Genomic DNA, 19,570 nt, shown 5'->3' with positions numbered 1-19,570 from the left:
CTATGGAATATCTTTACAAGATCGGGGTTAACGAAGACAAAAAAAAAAAAGTTTAAAATCATCAATGATGTTTAATACAAAATTCAGGAACCATCGAATTTTTTTTGTCAATAATCTATACAAAGTAAAGTTATTGGCGTGCATCACTTCTAGGCTTCTAGCCCGACCACAACATGAACTCCAAGGTGAATCCATCAATGCCTCAGACTATGAAGGTGTCGACATTAAGCCACCACGGTCACGGATCAATCAAGTATTTAAGTATAGTGGATAGAAAAAAAAAAAAAAAATTAAAATCGTACATTTCTTACCGGGACCATAAATGGTCACAGCCCCCATGTGAAATATCTCAGAAGACTCTTATTACATTATATTATATTTATATGAATTCTAATTTCGTAGTACCACATATGTTTATGTTTACACGTTTGCAAATCACGACCGTCCACGTGTCAACCAACGTCCGATTACCCAATAGTTACCGTTAAAGTACAACCGTATTTTAAAAAACTAAAAGCTCCCTTAAAGTTTTCTCTGTTCTAAATGTTGCTAGAAGCCTAGAACCATAACACACAACGCGATATTAGAGCACAGGGTGCCCGTGGTCCTCTTCAGTGTCCATTTTCAGTGTTCATTTTGGACACTGAGATTGACTGACTTGATGTTGGGTGCTGGGTGTTCACGGTGTCCATTTCAGTGTCCATTTTTCAGTGTCCTTTTTTTTATAAATTTATTTTGCATATTTTTTCATTTTGTAAATATAAAAAGAACTTCAAATAATAATAAAAAATACATATTTTAATAAAACATTACATTAATAAAAAAAAACATTACATTTATTCTTGAAATATTGAAAACGATTAATTGAATTCTCGAAGAGCCCATAAATGTTCAACCAAATCCGATCGTAAGCCTTCGTGCACTTCTCTATCACGTAGCTCCCTTGTTCGTCTAGCACGAGCGTCACACCTTTCGATCCAAGTACGTTGTATGTGTTGAAGCGGCTCATAAACCCAATCATTCTCGGCAAGGTTGTAACCATTGTCTTCAATAATGATGTTGTGTAGTATGATGCACGTATACATAAGCCTTCTCATTTGATTACTCGCGTATGCCCTTGCGGGTTGTTGTAGAATATGCCAACGACCCTGTAAAATCCCAAAAGTTCTTTCCACATCTTTGCGAGCAGCAGCTTGTTGCCTTGAAAAGTGAGTGCGTTTTTCATCAACGGCACTTGAAAATCCCTTCACAAATGAAGCCCATGTTGGATAAATCCCGTCGGCTAAATAATACCCACTTTTGTATTCCACGCCATTCGCAATAAAAGGGACGTCGGGCATATCTTCATTGAGCATTGAGTTGAACAAATCACTAGTGTTTAAAACATTTAAGTCGTTGTTTGAACCCGCCACATGTAGTGACCCGAACTTTTTCATGATTATATATTAAATGAAAACTATATTTGCATGATTAAATGTTTCCAACATGTTAAGAAATCAAACATGTTAAGACTTGATTATTTGAAATGAGTTTCATGTAGACAATTGACCACCCAAGTTGACCGGTGATTCACGAACGTTAAAACTTGTAAAAACTATATGATGACATATATATGATTATATATATAGTTAACATGATATTATGATAAGTAAATATCTCATTAGGTATTTTAACAATGAGTTATATACATAAAATTGAGTTTATTGAATTAAGAAACTCGAAACGATATATATAACGATTATCGTTATAACAACGTCTTACTAAATACATATGAATCATATTAAGATATTGATACACTATGTTTAATCATGATAAATGATAAGTAAACATGTCATTAAGTGTATTAACAATGAATTACATATGTAAAAACAAGACTACTAACTTAATGATTTCGAAACGAGACATATATGTAACGATTATCGTTGTAACAACATTTAACTGTATATATATCATACTAAGATATATTAATATATCATAATATCATGATAATGTAATAATTTAACATCTCTTTAGATATAATAAACAATGGGTTAACAATATTTAACAAGACCGTTAACCTAAAGGTTTCAAAACAACATTTACATGTAACGACTAACGATGATTTAACGACTCAGTTAAAATGTATATGTAGTGACCCGAACTTTTCCATGTTTATATATATTAATTGAGATTGATATTTACATGACTAAATGTTTCCAACGTGTTAAGCAATCAAACTTGTTAAGACTTGATTAATTGAAATAGGTTTCATATAGACAATTGACCACCCAAGTTGACCGGTGATTCACGAACGTTAAAACTTGTAAAAACTATATGATGACATATATATGATTATATATATAGTTAACATGATATTATGATAAGTAAGTATCTCATTAGGTATTTTAACAATGAGTTATATACATAAAATTGAGTTTATTGAATTAAGAAACTCGAAACGATATATATAACGATTATCGTTATAACAACGTCTTACTAAATACATATGAATCATATTAAGATATTGATACACTATGTTTAATCATGATAAATGTAAGTAAACATGTCATTATGTATATTAACAATGAACTACATATGTAAAAACAAGACTACTAACTTAAGGATTTCGAAACGAGACATATATGTAACGATTATCGTTGTACCGATATTTTAATGTATATATCATATTAAGAGATATTCATACATCATAATATCATGATAATATAATAATTTAACATCTCATTTGATATAATAAACATTAGGTTAACAACATTAATTGAGATCGTTAACTTAAAGGTTTCAAAACAACACTTACATGTAACGACTAACGAAGACTTAACGACTCCATTAGAATGTATATACATGTTATGTTTTAATATGTATTCATACACTTTTGAAAGACTTCAAGACACTTATCAAAATACTTCTACTTAACAAAAATGCTTACAATTACATCCTCGTTCCGTTTCATCAACAATTCTACTCGTATGCACCCGTATTCGTACTCGTACAATACACAGCTTTTAGATGTATGTACTATTGGTATATACACTCTAATGATCAGCTCTTAGCAGCCCATGTGAGTCACCTAATATATGTGAGAACCATCATTTGGCAACTAGCATGAAATATCTCATAAAATTACAAAAATTTGAGTAATCATTCATGACTTATTTACATGAAAACAAAATTACACATCCTTTATATCTAATCCATATACCAACGACCAAAAACACCTACAAACACTTTCATTATTCAATTTTCTTCATCTAAGTGATCTCTCTCAAGTTCTATCTTCAAGTTCTAAGTGTTCTACAACTAAAAATCAAGAACCTTTGTTAAGTCAAGAATACTTCCAAGTTTGCAAGTCTACTTCCAAGCTTTCTAATCCATTCCAAGTAATCATCTAAGATCAAGGAACCTTTGTTATTTACAGTAGGTTATCTTTCTAATTCAAGGTAATATTCATATTCAAACTTTGATTCAATTTCTACAACTATAACAATCTTATTTCGAGTGAAAATCTTACTTAAACTGTTTTCGTGTCATGATTCTGTTTCAAGAACTTTCAAGCCATCCAAGGATCCTTTGAAGCTAGATCCATTTTTCTCATTTCCAGTGATTTTATCCAGAAAACTTGAGGTAGTAATGATGTTCATAACATCATTCGATTCATACATATAAAGCTATCTTATTCGAAGGTTTAAACTTGTAATCACTAGAACATAGTTTAGTTAATTCTAAACTTGTTCGCAAACAAAAGTTAATCCTTCTAACTTGACTTTTAAAATCAACTAAACACATGTTCTATATCTATATGATATGCTAACTTAATGATTTAAAACATGGAAACACGATGAACACCATAAAATCGGATATACGCCGTCGTAGTGAAACCGGGGGCTGTTTTGGTTTGGATAATTAAAAACTATGATAAAATTTGATTTAAAAGTTGTTCTTCTGGGAAAATGATTTTTCATATGAACATGAAACTATATCCAAAAATCAAGGTTAAACTCAAAGTGGAAGTATGTTTTCTAAAATGGTCATCTAGACGTCGTTCTTTCGACTAAAATGACTACCTTTACAAAAATGAATTGTAACTTATATTTCTGACTATAAACCTATACTTTTTATGTTTAGATTCATAAAATAGAGTTCAATATGAAACCATAGCAATTTGATTCACTCAAAACGGATTTAAAATGAAAAAGTTATGGGTAAAATAAGATTGAATATTTTTGATCTTTTTAGCTACGAGAAATGTTTAACAAATCTATACAAATCATATCCTAGCTAACTTATATTGTATTATACATGTATTCTAATATATTATGTAATCTTGGGATACCATAGACACGTATGCAAATGTTTTGACATATCATATCGACCCATGTATATATATTATTTGGAACAACCATAGACATTCTATATGCAGTAATGTTGGAGTTAGCTATACAGGGTTGAGGTTGATTCCAAAAATATATATACTTTGAGTTGTGATCTAGCCTGAGACGTGTATATACTGGGTCATAGATTGATTCAAGATAATATATATCGATTTATTTCTGTACATCTAATTGTGGACAACTAGTTGTAGGTTACTAACGAGGACAGCTGACTTAATAAACTTAAAACATTAAAATGTATTAAAAAATGTTGTAAATATATTTTGAACATACTTTGATATATATGTACATATTTGTTATAGGTTCGTAAATCGATCCGTGGCCAAGTCTTATTTCCAAGGAAGGAAATATCTGTGAAAGTGAGTTATAGTCCCACTTTTAAAATCTAATATTTTTGGGATGAGAATACATGCAGGTTTATAAATGATTTACAAAATAGACACAAGTACGTGAAACTACATTCTATGGTTGAATTATCGAAATCGAATATGCCCCTTTTTATTAAGTCTGGTAATCTAAGAATAAGGGAACAGACACCCTAATTGACGCGAATCTTAAAGATAGATCTATTGGGCCTAACAAACCCCATCCAAAGTACCAGATGCTTTAGTACTTCGAAATTTATATCATATCCGAAGGGTGTCCCGGAATGATGGGGATATTCTTATATATGCATCTTGTTAATGTCGGTTACCAGGTGTTCACCATATGAATGATTTTTATCTCTATGTATGGGATGTGTATTGAAATATGAAATCTTGTGGTCTATTGTTACGATTTGATATATATAGGTTAACCCTATAACTCACCAACATTTTTGTTGACGTTTAAAGAATGTTTATTCTCAGGTGAATACTAAGAGCTTCCGCTGTTGCATACTAAAATAAGGACAAGATTTGGAGTCCATGTTTGTATGATATTGTGTAAAAACTGCATTCAAGAAACATATGTCGATGTAATATATTTCTATTGTAAACCATTATGTAATGGTCATGTGTAAACAATATATTTTAGATTATCATTATTTGATAATCTAAGTAATGCTTTTAAAACCTTTATTGATAAAATAAAAGTTATGGTTGTTTTAAAAATGAATGCAGTCTTTGAAAAACGTCTCATATAGAGGTCAAAACCTCGCAACGAAATCAATTAATATGGAACGTTTATAATCAATATGAACGGGACATTTCAGTTGGTATCCGAGCGTTGGTCTTAGAGAACTAGAAAATTGCATTAGTGTGTCTTACCGAGTTTGTTAGGATGCATTAGTGAGTCTGGACTTCGACTGTGTTTTTCTTCAAAAACGATTGCTTAACATTTTTTTTGTTGGAAACTATATATTATTAACATGTAAATATTATGTGATATATTAATCTCTTAACATGTTTGATATTGTGTGATAGATGTCTACCTCTAGCACAAATCCCATTGACTCACCTAATAATAATGAAGAGTCGAATATATATTGGCAAGATTCACAAGTTCCCGAAGAACCGGAAGAAGAGGAAACGGAACCGGAAGAAGAGGAACCGGAAGAAGAGGAACCAGAAGAAGAGGAACCGGAAGAAGAAGAGGTTCCGGAGGGGGAATAGTAGGAACCACAGAAAACCGGTCAAATAAAAGAAAATCCTCAACCAATGGACCAAAGTTAATAATGGTCAATGGTGTTTCCGCTAAGGAAGCAAAATATTGGGAAAATTACCAATTTTCCGATGAATCGGATCCTGATGAGGATTCCGATGATGTTATAGAAATTACCCGGACCCAATTTAATGAGGCAAAAGAAAATAATAAGGGAAAAGGCATCAAAATAGAGAAATCTGATTCCGACCCCGATGAACTTTATATGTACCGTCAACACCCGTATTTTCAATATCGTGACAATAACCCGGGAACCTCTAAACCACCAGGTTTTTCTAAACCAATGTGGAAAACGACGGCTCTTATTAGAGGAACATCATATATCCCTAGAAAATTAGGAAAAAGAACCAAGTCCGAAGAAGAAGAAACCAGTGATTCAGATTAGAGGGATGTGAGCATGTTGTGTAATAAATGTATTGTAGTGTGCTTGTACTTTTATGTTCTATGTAAAAATTGCTTGTATTGTTTGTTATTACGAATCTAATCCTTGTCTATTTTACAGTATAAAATCAATATGGACGTTAAGGGTAGACAACTGAATATTTTAGAAGACCTACCAGAGGATATGATTGAGGAAATCTTGTCTAGAGTCGGTCAAAATTCATCAGCACATTTAGTTATGGCGAAATTAACTTGTCAAACATTTGAAAGACTTTCCAGAAATGCCTTAGTTTATAAAAGGTTTTCCTTTGATAGGTGGGGTATATCACATTGGGGAGACTTTAAGTTACGCCGTGTTTTCTTTAAAGCATTAAATGCGGGGAACCCAAATGCAATTTTACGCTATGGGTTAAGAACCTATTTTGACTCAACATATCCCAACATAGGATTTCGTGAATTAGAAAGAGCTTCTAACATGCAACATAAAGAAGCATGTTATGCTTATGGGTTAGTGATGTTAGCTTCTTACCAAAGTGAGAAAAAGAACATCGGATTGCAGCTTTTAAATAAAACTTTCCCACAAGTGACGGATTCAGTAGTTGGGGTGAGAAACAAGGTTTTTAGATTATTACGGGGCTGTTGGATATTACGAAACCCTCGTCCTTTTGACGACATTACAACATGCTGCCTAGCCAATGGTCATAACAGTTATTTTCCACAAGACCAAGGATGGGAAGTCGTCTTAGTAAAACCAGAATGCATGACTTGTTTCTGGACTTATGAATTACGTGTCTTTATTTCCTTTGCTGAACAACTTGCGTATTAACTAGATTTATCTTCAAAACTGTCCTGTATCATAGTGTACTATATTTCATGTTATATGTAATATAGCGAAGTTGTAAGTTTGAATAATATTTGTATGTGATATATTATTATAATCAGTTTTTCATATGGAATTGTAGTAGTTGAATTGTATATTAGCTACTAAGTATGAACTTAACGGGTAGGTAGTACCCGAATTTAAACTTATAAAACGCTAATATGAAGAAAAAGCTTTTATAAATGAGTTCATATTATGCTACGAGATACTATTGACTACTCTTAATATTCTGTATGATTAACTTGTTTCATTTGACTATTTTGAAGGAAATGGCACCGACTACTCGACACACCTTGAATATGAGCGAAGAGGAATTTCGTTCCTTTATTGCTTCAAATATAGCCGCAGTACAGGCCGCGCTACATACCAACAATAACTCTGAATCTAGCAATACAGCTAACGGTGCAAGAAATCGTGTAGGATGCTCCTACAAGGAATTCACTACCTGCAAACCTTTAGAATTTGATGGGACTGAAGGACCAATCGGATTGAAACGGTGGACCGAGAAAGTTGAATCGGTTTTTTCCATAAGTAAGTGTGTTGAAGGAGACAAAGTGAAGTACGCTACGCATACCTTCACAGGTATTGCGTTAACATGGTGGAATACCTATCTAGAGTAAGTGGGACAAGATGCTGCTTACGCGCTACCGTGGTCAGCATTCAAGCACTTGATGAACGAGAAGTACCGTCCCAGAATCGAGGTCAATAAGCTCAAGTCAGAACATAGAGGGTTACGAACACAGGGATTCGATATTACTTCATACGAAAGACGATCCACAGAATTGTGCCTATTATGTCCGAGAGCGTTCGAAGATGAGGAAGAGAAGATCGACGCGTTTGTGAAAGGGTTACCGGAGAGAATCCAAGAAGATATAAGTTCACACGAGCCTGCCTCCATACAAAAGGCATGTAGAATGGCTCACAAACTAGTGAACCAGATTGAGGGAAGAATTAACGAACAGGCGGCCGAAGAGGCCAACGTGAAGCTAGTCAAAAGAAAGTGGGAGGAAAACGGTGATAAGAGTCACCAAAACAACAACAACTATCCCAACAATCGCAACATCAATCGCAACTACAATAAACAGCACAACAACAACAACAACTACAACAATCATCCCAACAACAATAACAACCGCAACAACAACAGCAATCAGAAGCAGCTATGCCAAAGGTGTGAAAAGTATCACTCGGGGTTCTGCACCAAATTTTGCAACAAGTGTAAAAGAAATGGTCATAGCGCGGCGAAGTGTGAGGTCTACGGACCAGGGGTTAACAGAACGACAGGAACAAATGGTGTCGGAACGAGTAATGGCGGAGCAAGTAGTGTCGGAGCAAGTTATGCCAATGTAATTTGTTATAAATGTGTAAAACCGGGCCACATTATTAAAAATTGCCCGAACTAGGAGAACACGAATGGACAAGGCCACGGAAGAGTTTTCAATATTAATGCAGTAGAGGCACAGGAAGACCCGGAGCTTGTTACGGGTACGTTTCTTATTGACAATAAATCTGCTTACGTTTTATTTAATTCGGGTGCCGATAGAAGCTATATGAGTAGAGATTTTTGTGCTAAATTAAGTTGTCCATTGACGCCGTTGGATAGTAAATTTTTACTCGAATTAGCAAACGGTAAATTAATTTCAGCAGATTATATATGCCGGAATCGAGAAATTAAACTGGGTAGCGAAATATTTAAGATTGATTTGATACCAGTAGAGTTAGGGAGTTTTGATGTAACAGTTGGCATGGACTGGCTGAAGGAGATGAAAGCAGAGATCGTATGTTACAAAAATGCAATTCGCATTGTACGAGAAGAAGGAGAACCCTTAATGGTGTACGGAGAAAAGGGCAACACGAAGCTACATCTTATTAGTAATTTGAAGGCACAAAAACTAATAAGAAAAGGTTGCTATGCTGTTCTAGCACACGTCGAGAAAGTACAAACTGAAGAAAAGAGCATCAATGATGTTCCCGTCGCAAAAGAATTTCCCGATGTATTTCCGAAAGAATTACCGGGACTACCTCCACATCGATCTGTTGAATTTCAAATAGATCTTGTACCAGGAGCTGCACCAATAGCTCGTGCTCCTTACAGACTCACACCCAGCGAGATGAAAGAACTGCAAAGCCAACTGCAAGAACTATTAGAACGTTGTTTCATTCGACCAAGCACATCACCATGGGGAGCTCCTGTTTTGTTTGTCAAGAAGAAGGATGGTACATTTAGGTTGTGTATTGACTACAGAGAGTTGAATAAACTTACCATCAAAAACCGTTATCCACTGTCGAGAATTGATGATTTATTTGATCAACTACAAGGCTCGTCGGTTTATTCAAAAATCGATTTACGTTCTGGATATCATCAAATGCGAGTAAAGGAGGATGATATTCCAAAAACTTCTTTTAGGACGTGTTATGGTCATTACGAGTTTATGGTTATGCCGTTTGGATTGACTAACGCACCAGCTGTGTTCATGGACCTTATGAACCGAGTGTGTGGGCCATATCTTGATAAGTTTGTCATTGTTTTCATCGATGACATACTTATTTACTCAAAGAATGATCAAGAGCACGAAGAACATTTGAGAAAAGTGCTAGAAGTATTGAGGAAAGAAAAACTGTACGCTAAGTTTTCAAAGTGTGCATTTTGGTTGGAAGAAGTTCAATTCCTCGGTCACATAGTGAACAAAGAAGGTATCCAGGTGGACCCGGCAAAGATCGAAACCGTTGAAAAGTGGGAAACCCCAAAAACTCCGAAGCATATACGTCAATTTTTAGGATTGGCTGGTTACTACAGAAGATTCATCCAAGATTTCTCCAAAATAGCAAAACCCTTGACTGCATTAACGCATAAAGGGGAGAAATTTGAATGGAAGGATAAACAAGAGAAGGCGTTTCAGTTATTAAAGAAAAAGCTAACTACGGCACCTATATTGTCATTGCCTGAAGGGAATGATGATTTTGTGATTTATTGTGACGCATCAAAGCAAGGTCTCGGTTGTGTATTAATGCAACGAATGAAGGTGATTGCTTATGCGTCTAGACAATTGAAGATTCACGAACAAAATTATACGACGCATGATTTGGAATTGGGTGCTGTTGTTTTTGCTTTAAAGACTTGGAGGCATTATTTATATGGGGTCAAAAGTATTATATATACCGACCATAAAAGTCTCCAACATATATTTAATCAGAAGCAACTGAATATGAGACAACGCAGGTGGATTGAACTGTTGAATGATTATGATTTTGAGATTCGATACCACCCGGGAAAGGTGAATGTGGTAGCTGACGCTTTGAGTAGAAAGGACAGAGAACCTATTCGGGTAAAAGCTATGAATATAATTATTCGTACTAACCTTACTACTCAAATAAAGGAGGCACAACAGGGGGTTGTAAAAGAAGGAAAGTTGAAGAATGAGATACCCAAAGGATCAGAGAAACATCTTAATATTCGGGAAGACGGAACCCGATATAGGGCTGATAGAATTTGGGTACCAAGGTTTGGAGATGTGAGAGAAATGGTACTTAAGGAAGCACATAAAACCAGATATTCAATACATCCCGGAGCGGGGAAGATGTATAAAGATCTCAAGAAACACTTTTGGTGGCCGGGTATGAAAGCCGATATTGCTAAATATGTAAGAGAATGTTTGACGTGTTCTAAGGTCAAAGCTGAACATCAGAAACCATCAGGTCTACTGCAACAACCTGAAATCCCGGAATGGAAATGGGAAAACATTACCATGGATTTCATTACTAAATTACCAAGGACTGCAAGTGATTATGATACTATTTGGGTAATAGTTGATCGTCTCATCAAGTCAGCACACTTCCTGCCAATAAGAGAAGATGACAAGATGGAGAAGTTAGCACGACTGTATTTGAAGGAAGTCGTCTCCAGACATGGAATACCAATCTCTATTATCTCTGATAGGGATGGCAGATTTATTTCAAGATTCTGGCAGACATTACAGCAAGCATTAGGAACTCATCTAGACATGAGTACTGCCTATCATCCACAAACTGATGGGCAGAGCGAAAGGATGATACAAACGCTTGAAGACATGCTACGAGCATGTGTTATTGATTTCGGAAACAGTTGGGATCGACACCTACCGTTAGCAGAAATTTCCTACAACAACAGTTATCATTCTAGTATTGATATGGCACCGTTTGAGGCACTTTATGGTAGAAAGTGCAGGTCTCCGATTTGTTGGAATGAAGTGGGGGATAGACAGATTACGAGTCCGGAGATAATACAAGAAACTACCGAGAAAATCATCCAAATTCAACAACGATTGAAAACCGCCCAGAGTCGACAAAAGAGCTACGTGGACAGTAAAAGAAAAGATGTAGAGTTTGAAATTGGAGAAATGGTCATGCTTAAGGTTTCACCTTGAAAAGGCGTTGTTCGATTTGGTAAACGAGGGAAACTAAATCCAAGGTACATTGGACCATTCAAGATTATAGATCGTGTCGGACCAGTAGCTTACCAACTGGAGATACCTCAACAACTCGTGGCTGTACATAACACTTTCCACGTCTCGAATTTGAAGAAATGTTTTGCTAAAGAAGATCTCACTATTCCGTTGGACGAAATTCAAATCAATGAAAAACTTCAATTCATTGAAGAACTCGTCGAAATAATGGATCGTGAGGTTAAGAGACTTAAGCAAAACAAGATACCGATTGTTAAGGTTCGATGGAATGCTCGTAGAGGACCCGAGTTGTGAGGACCCGTCCTAATCCTCCTGGACGAAGTCATCAGCATTTGGTCCCATTGCTAAACAGTTAATACATAAAAGTGTTCCTAAAAATCCCAAACTTTTAGATTAAATATATTTAATTATTTCACTCATTAACTGTTTGAAACCCGATCAAAAATGTTCGATAAATATTTATTTTCTGTTCCAATTAATATATACGGAGTACGAATATTTAAACTTAAAAGGGTAAAAATATTTTTATCAAACCTAAAATCTTCGTAATCAATTTACAGTTCAATTTTTATTTTCAATTTTCTTAAACACGTATTAGAACTATATGAACACTGGCGAAATGCCAACCGAGTTTTACTGATGTTTACTATTTAAGCTCGAAATCGTATTTTCAATATACTATATGTATATGTATATATAAACACATTTTAGTAACATGTTTTATTACATAAGTAAATATATTGAATATATATATATATATATATATATATATATATATATATATATATATATATATATATATATATATATATATATATATATATATATATATATATATATATATATATATATATATATATATATACAAATAGTGGTTCGTGAATCATCGGGCATGGTCGAAGGTCAATTGAATAAATGAAACAATTCAAAATTTTTGAGACTCAACCTACCAGACTTAGCTTATCATGTCAAAAATACTAAATCGTATCGAGAGTTTGGTTGAAAATTAGTCGAAATTTTTCGGGTCATGACACGAGTTCACCCGGGAGCGTGAAGATCAGATGAAGAAGAAATACCCGCATCTATTTCCGGAAGATTCGTCAACACCTTCAACAGCTTAAAATTTCGGGCCGAAATTTATTTAACGGGTAGGTACTGTAGTGACCCGAACTTTTCCATGTTTATATATATTAATTGAGATTGATATTTACATGACTAAATGTTTCCAACATGTTAAGCAATCAAACTTGTTAAGACTTGATTAATTGAAATAGGTTTATGATGTTAAAGCTAAGGGGTATAAAATACTATTAAATTTTACTAGGAAATACTATTAAATACGATACAATTTTACACAAGGTATTTATTTATTTATAGAATGGATATACTTAAACGTTGCTACAACACTTATAGGCAGTGTACCTAATCGTACAGTAGTGTAGTTTTTAGTAAGTCCGGTTCGTTCCACAGGGAAATCTTTTAAACAAAGCTTAACGCTATATTAGTTTTAATTTATAAAAATACAAATATATATATATATATATATATATATATATATATATATATATATATATAAGTAATATTATTATTATTAAGGGGGGTTTTTACCGTTTAATGACTGGTTTGTCGATTTTAAAACTTTAGTCGCAGTTAAAACCTAATGTAAAATATTAAAAATAAATATAACTTAATTTAAAGCGTAAAGTAAATAACAATAATGAAATTGCGATAAAATAAAATTACGATAATTAAAAATACGATAATTAAAAGTGCAATTAAATACAATAACAATAAATAAAAGTGCGATAATTAGAAGTGCAATTAAATATAAAATAATGGAAAATTAAATATGAAATAAAATAATTATGCTTATTTAAACTTCCGTAATCATGATGTTTGACGTGTTGATTTTAGTTTTATGCCCATGGGTTAATTGTCCTTTGTCCTGGATTATTTAATATGTCCGTCTGGTTTTTGTCCATAACAGTCCATCAGTCATAAATATAAAGTGCGAGTGTCCTCGTCAAATTATCCTTATATCCGAAGTTAAATATTCCAACTAATTGGGGACTTAAACTGTAACAAGGTTTTATTACTTTGTTATCAATTATGCCAAGTGTCCTTGTACATAATTTCACCCCTGTTTTAATAATTCTAGTGACTATTAATCCATTCCCGTGTTCGATTAAATGAGCGATTATTCGTACATATAAATATCCCGCCCATCGTGTCCGATCGAGTGTATATGGTTATTTATATGGACGTCCAATTGTAAATATTTATATTAAAATTAACAAACTATCATTTAGTTAAACAAATATAAAGCCCATTAATAGCCCATAGTCTAATTTCCACAAGTGTCGTTCTTTTGTTCAAACCCCAATTATGGTACAAAGCCCAATTACCCAATTTTAATAATTAGCCCAACATCATGATTACTTCGGATTAAATAAGCATAATAATAACTTAGCTACGAGACATTAAATTAAAAAGGTTGAACATAACTTACAATGATTAAAAATAGCGTAGCGTTACACGGACAGAATTTCGACTTACACCCTTACAACATTCGCTAACATACCCTTATTATTAGAATTAAAATTAAAATTAAAATTAAAATTATAATATATATATATATATATAATACGTTTGATGAGAGAAGAAGAAAAAGGATATATTTTACGTTCAGAATGCGCTGGCTTTTATAGGCATTTTTGTCCAGGGTCTCTCAGCGAGTCGCGGAATTTTTCCACTACAAACTACGCAAGTCGCGGAGTTCGTAAAACCAGCTCACACAAGTTTGGATCCTAGTCTGCCGACGGTTTTAATATATAAATATAATATATATATATATATATATAATTTATATAATTAATTATATATTATATTATATTTATATACATAGTTAACTTGTAATTTTTAGTCCGTTGCGCCGAGCGTTGAGAGTTGACTCTGGTCCCGGTTCCGGATTTTCGAACGTCTTTGCGTACAATTTAATATCTTGTACTTTGCGTTTTGAATCTTGTACTCTTGTAATTCTGAGACGTTTCTTATCAATAATTGGAACCTCTTTGATTGTATTTTGTACTTTTGAGCTTTTTGGTCGTTTGCGTCTTCAATTCGTCGAATCTATCTTTTGTCTTCACCTTTTATTATTTAACCGAATATCACTTGTAAATAGAACAATTGTAACTAAAAGCTTGTCTTTCTTGAGGAATAATGCTATGAAATATATGTTCGTTTTTAGCATTATCAAATATTCCCACACTTGAGCGTTGCTTGTCCTCAAGCAATATAGTCTTGAAATACTAGAATCACTTCTTTATTCTTCACACTTTGTACATCAGTGATTTCTTTACGGCGGTATAAACAATGGTAGTAACGATGTGGTTTACAGTCCCACATGACTATAAAATTTAGATCCTTTAAGGAAATTGGATCTTTATGAAAACATTTGATCTTTTGAAAATTTCATTCTAGCTTTTACCCTAGATAAGTTTTCCGGAATAACCCTTCACCGGTGTTTGCAAAATCATTTTGTGGGTTTGGTGGGTTTCAGATTTGAAAATTTTAGCTCAAAACTTGTGGTTTTGTGTCACCCACTTGCTAACCTTGTATTAGGAAAGCAACATGTAATGGCCCGCACTTTTTCGATCGTTCTATACTTATAAGATTAATATTTACATAAATTAAACCTTACCAACATGATAAGCAATCCAAATTGTTGAGATTTATGTTTTTGAAAAGAGTTTTACACAACGTTTGACCGTCTAGTTGACCGATGATATCACGAACTATATAACATATGATAATTATACGTTTGTGTATATATATGTATATATACATACTTAACATGATCTAAGGATGTTGTAATACCTCATTTTGTATTAATAACAATAAGTTATAAGTATATTTTGAAGCTACTAACTTAAGTTTTCAAAACGATAACCATACGTAACGTTATTTGACATAAATACTTATGACCTATAATGTTTATACATATATCGTATATATAATGTATTTAATCACTTTTTAAGGATTTAAATACATAAAACAATATAAGTGTATTCACAAAAGATAGCTATATTTGAATCCTCGTTCCGTTTTCACAAGATTTCTATACGTATATCTAGAGTATATGTACTCGTATCATACCTAGCTTCTATACGTATTTACTATTGGTATATACACATCAAATCACCACCTAATCAGCTCCTATTATTTCCCTCACCAAGAGGTAAACTCATTTTAACCTCTAGCATCAATAATTACACAAGATTACAAGCTAGAACTTTGTTTTTGTCTACCATAGGTCACGCCATTTATGGCTATAAAGATGACCATTTTTGATTCAATTACTACTTCAATATCCTAGCTAAAACACACACACTTAGAAGCCTTAAAACCTTTATCATCTCAGCTCACAATCATGAAGATCTAGCTTCAAAAACATCACTTAATCACCATAAGAAAACCCTTACAAAAACACTTCAAGAATCCTTCCAAGAACACAAGTTTACTTCCAATCTTTCATCAAACTCCACCACTCTTTTGGTTCTAGGTTTTTACTTCTCTTTTACAGCAATCTTGTCCAAGTAACTTGAGGTAGTAACTTTGTTCATAACCTTATTCGATTCATATATATATAGCTATCTTATTTTATGGTATACAATTTTAACAACAAGAACATAGTTTGAATGATTTCAAACTTGTTTGCAAACTAAATAGATCCTTCTAACTTAACTTTTAAAATACTTCAAGACCTGTAATATATCATAAATATATGATAATTTAACAAGGTATAACTTGGTTTTTCAAAGAACACCTTAAAAACTGAATTTACGACGTCGGAGTGCAACCGGGGGCTGTTTTGGGTTGGATAATTAAAAACTATCTTGAACCTTGAATTGGAGGTTTATTTTCTGGAAAAATGATATTTACTATGAATATGATAACACATAAAAATTTCATGATTTAACTCAAAGTATAAGTATTTTTAGAAAAATAATCATTTAAGGTTGTTTACATGATGGAAAATGATTAACTTCATAAGTTTCACCAAAGTTTGACCTATGACCTGTGATTTCGAATACAAACTAAGGTATTTACAGTTCATATTCTTAAAGAAGGACTCGATCCAAGGAAGTGGCAAGTTGAACCAACGAAAACGGAGTTGTAACGAAGAAACTATGACCAAAACAAAATCGGATATCCAAGACTAGTTTAGCCACGAAAATAATTGGAGAAAAATTAAATAAATCATATTTTTTTAAAATAACATGATATTTTATATATATGTACTCATAATTTAATTTTATATATTTCAGGATCACCCGTAAACAATACGAGAAGATTAATCATAAGATCCCATGATTGTACGCAACACGTCATTTGACAACACCGGTACTTTATGTACGCAACACGTCATTTGACAACACCGGTACCGTGGGTCAAGATTAATCCCGACCAATACGAATACGATGGGGGTTTTATTTATTTCGATGGGGGTTTTATTTATTTCGATGGGGGTTTATTTATTTATTAAACACCTAAATATGAACCATTAAAATTGAATTGCTAACTACGGACTAAGAAGACATTAAAAGTATTATAAGTATATATATGTGACGATTGTTTAAAATGAAAATATATTGATAAATTATATATGAATAGGTTCGTGATATCAACCGGAGACCAAGTCAAAATATATATATCTTCAAGGCAAAAGTGAGTATATAGTCCCACTTTTAAACTCTAAACATTTCGGGATGAGAATACATGTATTTTATGTTTTACGATATGGACACAAGTAACTGAAAAATATATTCTACGTTGAGTTGTACCACTGGCATACTTCCCTGTAGCTTGGTAACTACTATTTACAGCGGTATTGTAAACGCGAATCCTGTTGATAGATCTATCGGGCCTGACAACCCCAACCGGACTGGACGACCAGTATTCAACGGTTGCACAGTACTTCGTTTCGTGACTATACTTGGTACGGTGTAGTAAGATTTCATAATAAAGGGAATATGCGACGTGATTAAATGTTAAGTATGGTTACCAAGTGCTCAACCACTTAGAATATTTTTATTAAAATGTTTATATATGAAATCTTGTGGTCTATATATATATATATTGCTGCCGGCATTAAACCTATATCTCACCAACTTTATGTTGACGTTTTAAGCATGTTTATTCTCAGGTGATAACTAAAAGCTTCCGCTGCAACATGTTGAATTTAAGCAAGATCTTGAGTATGCATATTTGTGTCAAAAATAAAACTGCATATCCGAGGAATTGTAATGTAAAATATGCTAGAAATCGTATTGTTATCATCACATGTAAAGTTTGTAAGTCTAAGATTATCGCTAAACGATAATCATCTTTTTATTGTCTAAAGCTTGTATTAAAATAAGAGTTATGGTTTGTAATGTAAAATAAATGCAGTTGTTCTTTTAAAAATGTCGCATATAGAGGTCAATACCTCGCAATGAAATCATACGTTATCTAACTCGTTCTTATGGTTAAGGACGGGTTATGACACAACACGTCCAGTATACTTGCCCCGTATATTACCTTTCGGTAAACTACCGTCCGGTTGTAAAGGAAAGCGTTGAACAAGCAATTGTTAAGGCAATGTCCCCTGACATACTTTTAATTATGGTCTATAACGTGTCGGACGCAATTATTATCCTTTGTAGGAGCAATAGTAAAGCTCATTCTTATAATTTTTCGGTCTGACACAAGGTCCTGTCTTCGACCATGCTATGCAACCACCGTTCTTACGGTTGACACCCGATTTGGTTCAGGTGACCTAATGAATTCCATGTGAATTCCTAGGATTTTACGTTCAATGGTAATGAACGCATTGAAAATGGGTTTTCAGAAAACAAATCGGTTTTATTTTTGATCAAAATATTTTCTCGTTTAAGCTCGAGTTTAGATATCATCGAATTCCATGAGTTTGTAATTCTCAATCTTTAAGGTCAATCTCTAGGATTGAGTAATATCAGTCTTAAAAGCTGATTTTTGATCTTTAAGGAGATTATCCTTTCTGGGATCTGATTCATTAGTCTTATCCAGCTAATTTGCACGGCGTCCTCCCCATTTTACAAGACAGATCCTCTCATGGTTAGGATAAGTCTGACCACTTGGTGACCCTGTTTGATGCCGAGGTCCGTGGATTTCCTGCTGATTTTAGTGATAACTTTTCTAGATTTTTCATCAACCTACAGCTGGTCTGGACGACAACTTCATGACCTAAATCAAGAAGCGCGTTTCTCTTTCGGAAGACTTTACTTCCTTTTAATGATGGAATTGATTCATCGTGTAGATCCATCTCTTCTTTTCTTTCATCAGGTAAAACAGTTAATTATCGTCCAAAACAAAAGTATTTTCAATTAATTGTACAAAAATATGTGATATATGTTTTGAATAACTTGGTAAAAATTTCCCACACTTGGCTTTTATTTTCCTTTCTTTGCCTTTTTATTCTCCTCTATTCCATTTTAAATGAATTCTAACATTTTGGTTTTTTTCTCAATTTATGTCCTTTCCAAGGTAACAATAATTTCGGTGTTAACACCTAGTTTTATCATTCATAAATATGTATAAACATGATTTTGAGTTCATTTAATTGAAAATTTTGAAAAATTTTACTAGAATTGGGTAGTCAGTATATAAGACTAGGGTTGTTCTTTATTATCAGAGAGCACTAGATTCTAATACAACTACTGCTTTACTAGTATTTCTAATGGTAACCAAGTGTATAAAGTAAAAATTTTAAAATCCGGAAGAATTTAACCCCTTCCCACACTTAAGATCTTGCAATGCCC

General features: G+C 33.4%; 1 protein-coding gene across 1 annotated transcript in view; it reads right to left on the bottom strand.

Moving 5' to 3' along the window:
- Positions 1-860: 860 nt before the first annotated feature.
- Positions 861-19,570, bottom strand: part of LOC139842351 (uncharacterized) — a 61,815-nt gene continuing 43,105 nt past the window's right edge. Inside the window, exon 2 of the mRNA XM_071832501.1 lies at positions 861-1,427. Coding sequence (XP_071688602.1) covers positions 861-1,427 — 567 coding nt within the window. The remainder of the gene's footprint in view (positions 1,428-19,570) is intronic.

This window comes from Rutidosis leptorrhynchoides, chromosome 4, assembly GCF_046630445.1.
Source record: "Rutidosis leptorrhynchoides isolate AG116_Rl617_1_P2 chromosome 4, CSIRO_AGI_Rlap_v1, whole genome shotgun sequence".
Taxonomy (NCBI): Eukaryota; Viridiplantae; Streptophyta; class Magnoliopsida; order Asterales; family Asteraceae; genus Rutidosis; species Rutidosis leptorrhynchoides.
The sequence above is the reverse complement of the archived record's forward strand: the minus strand, read 5'-3'. Positions and strand labels throughout refer to the sequence as shown.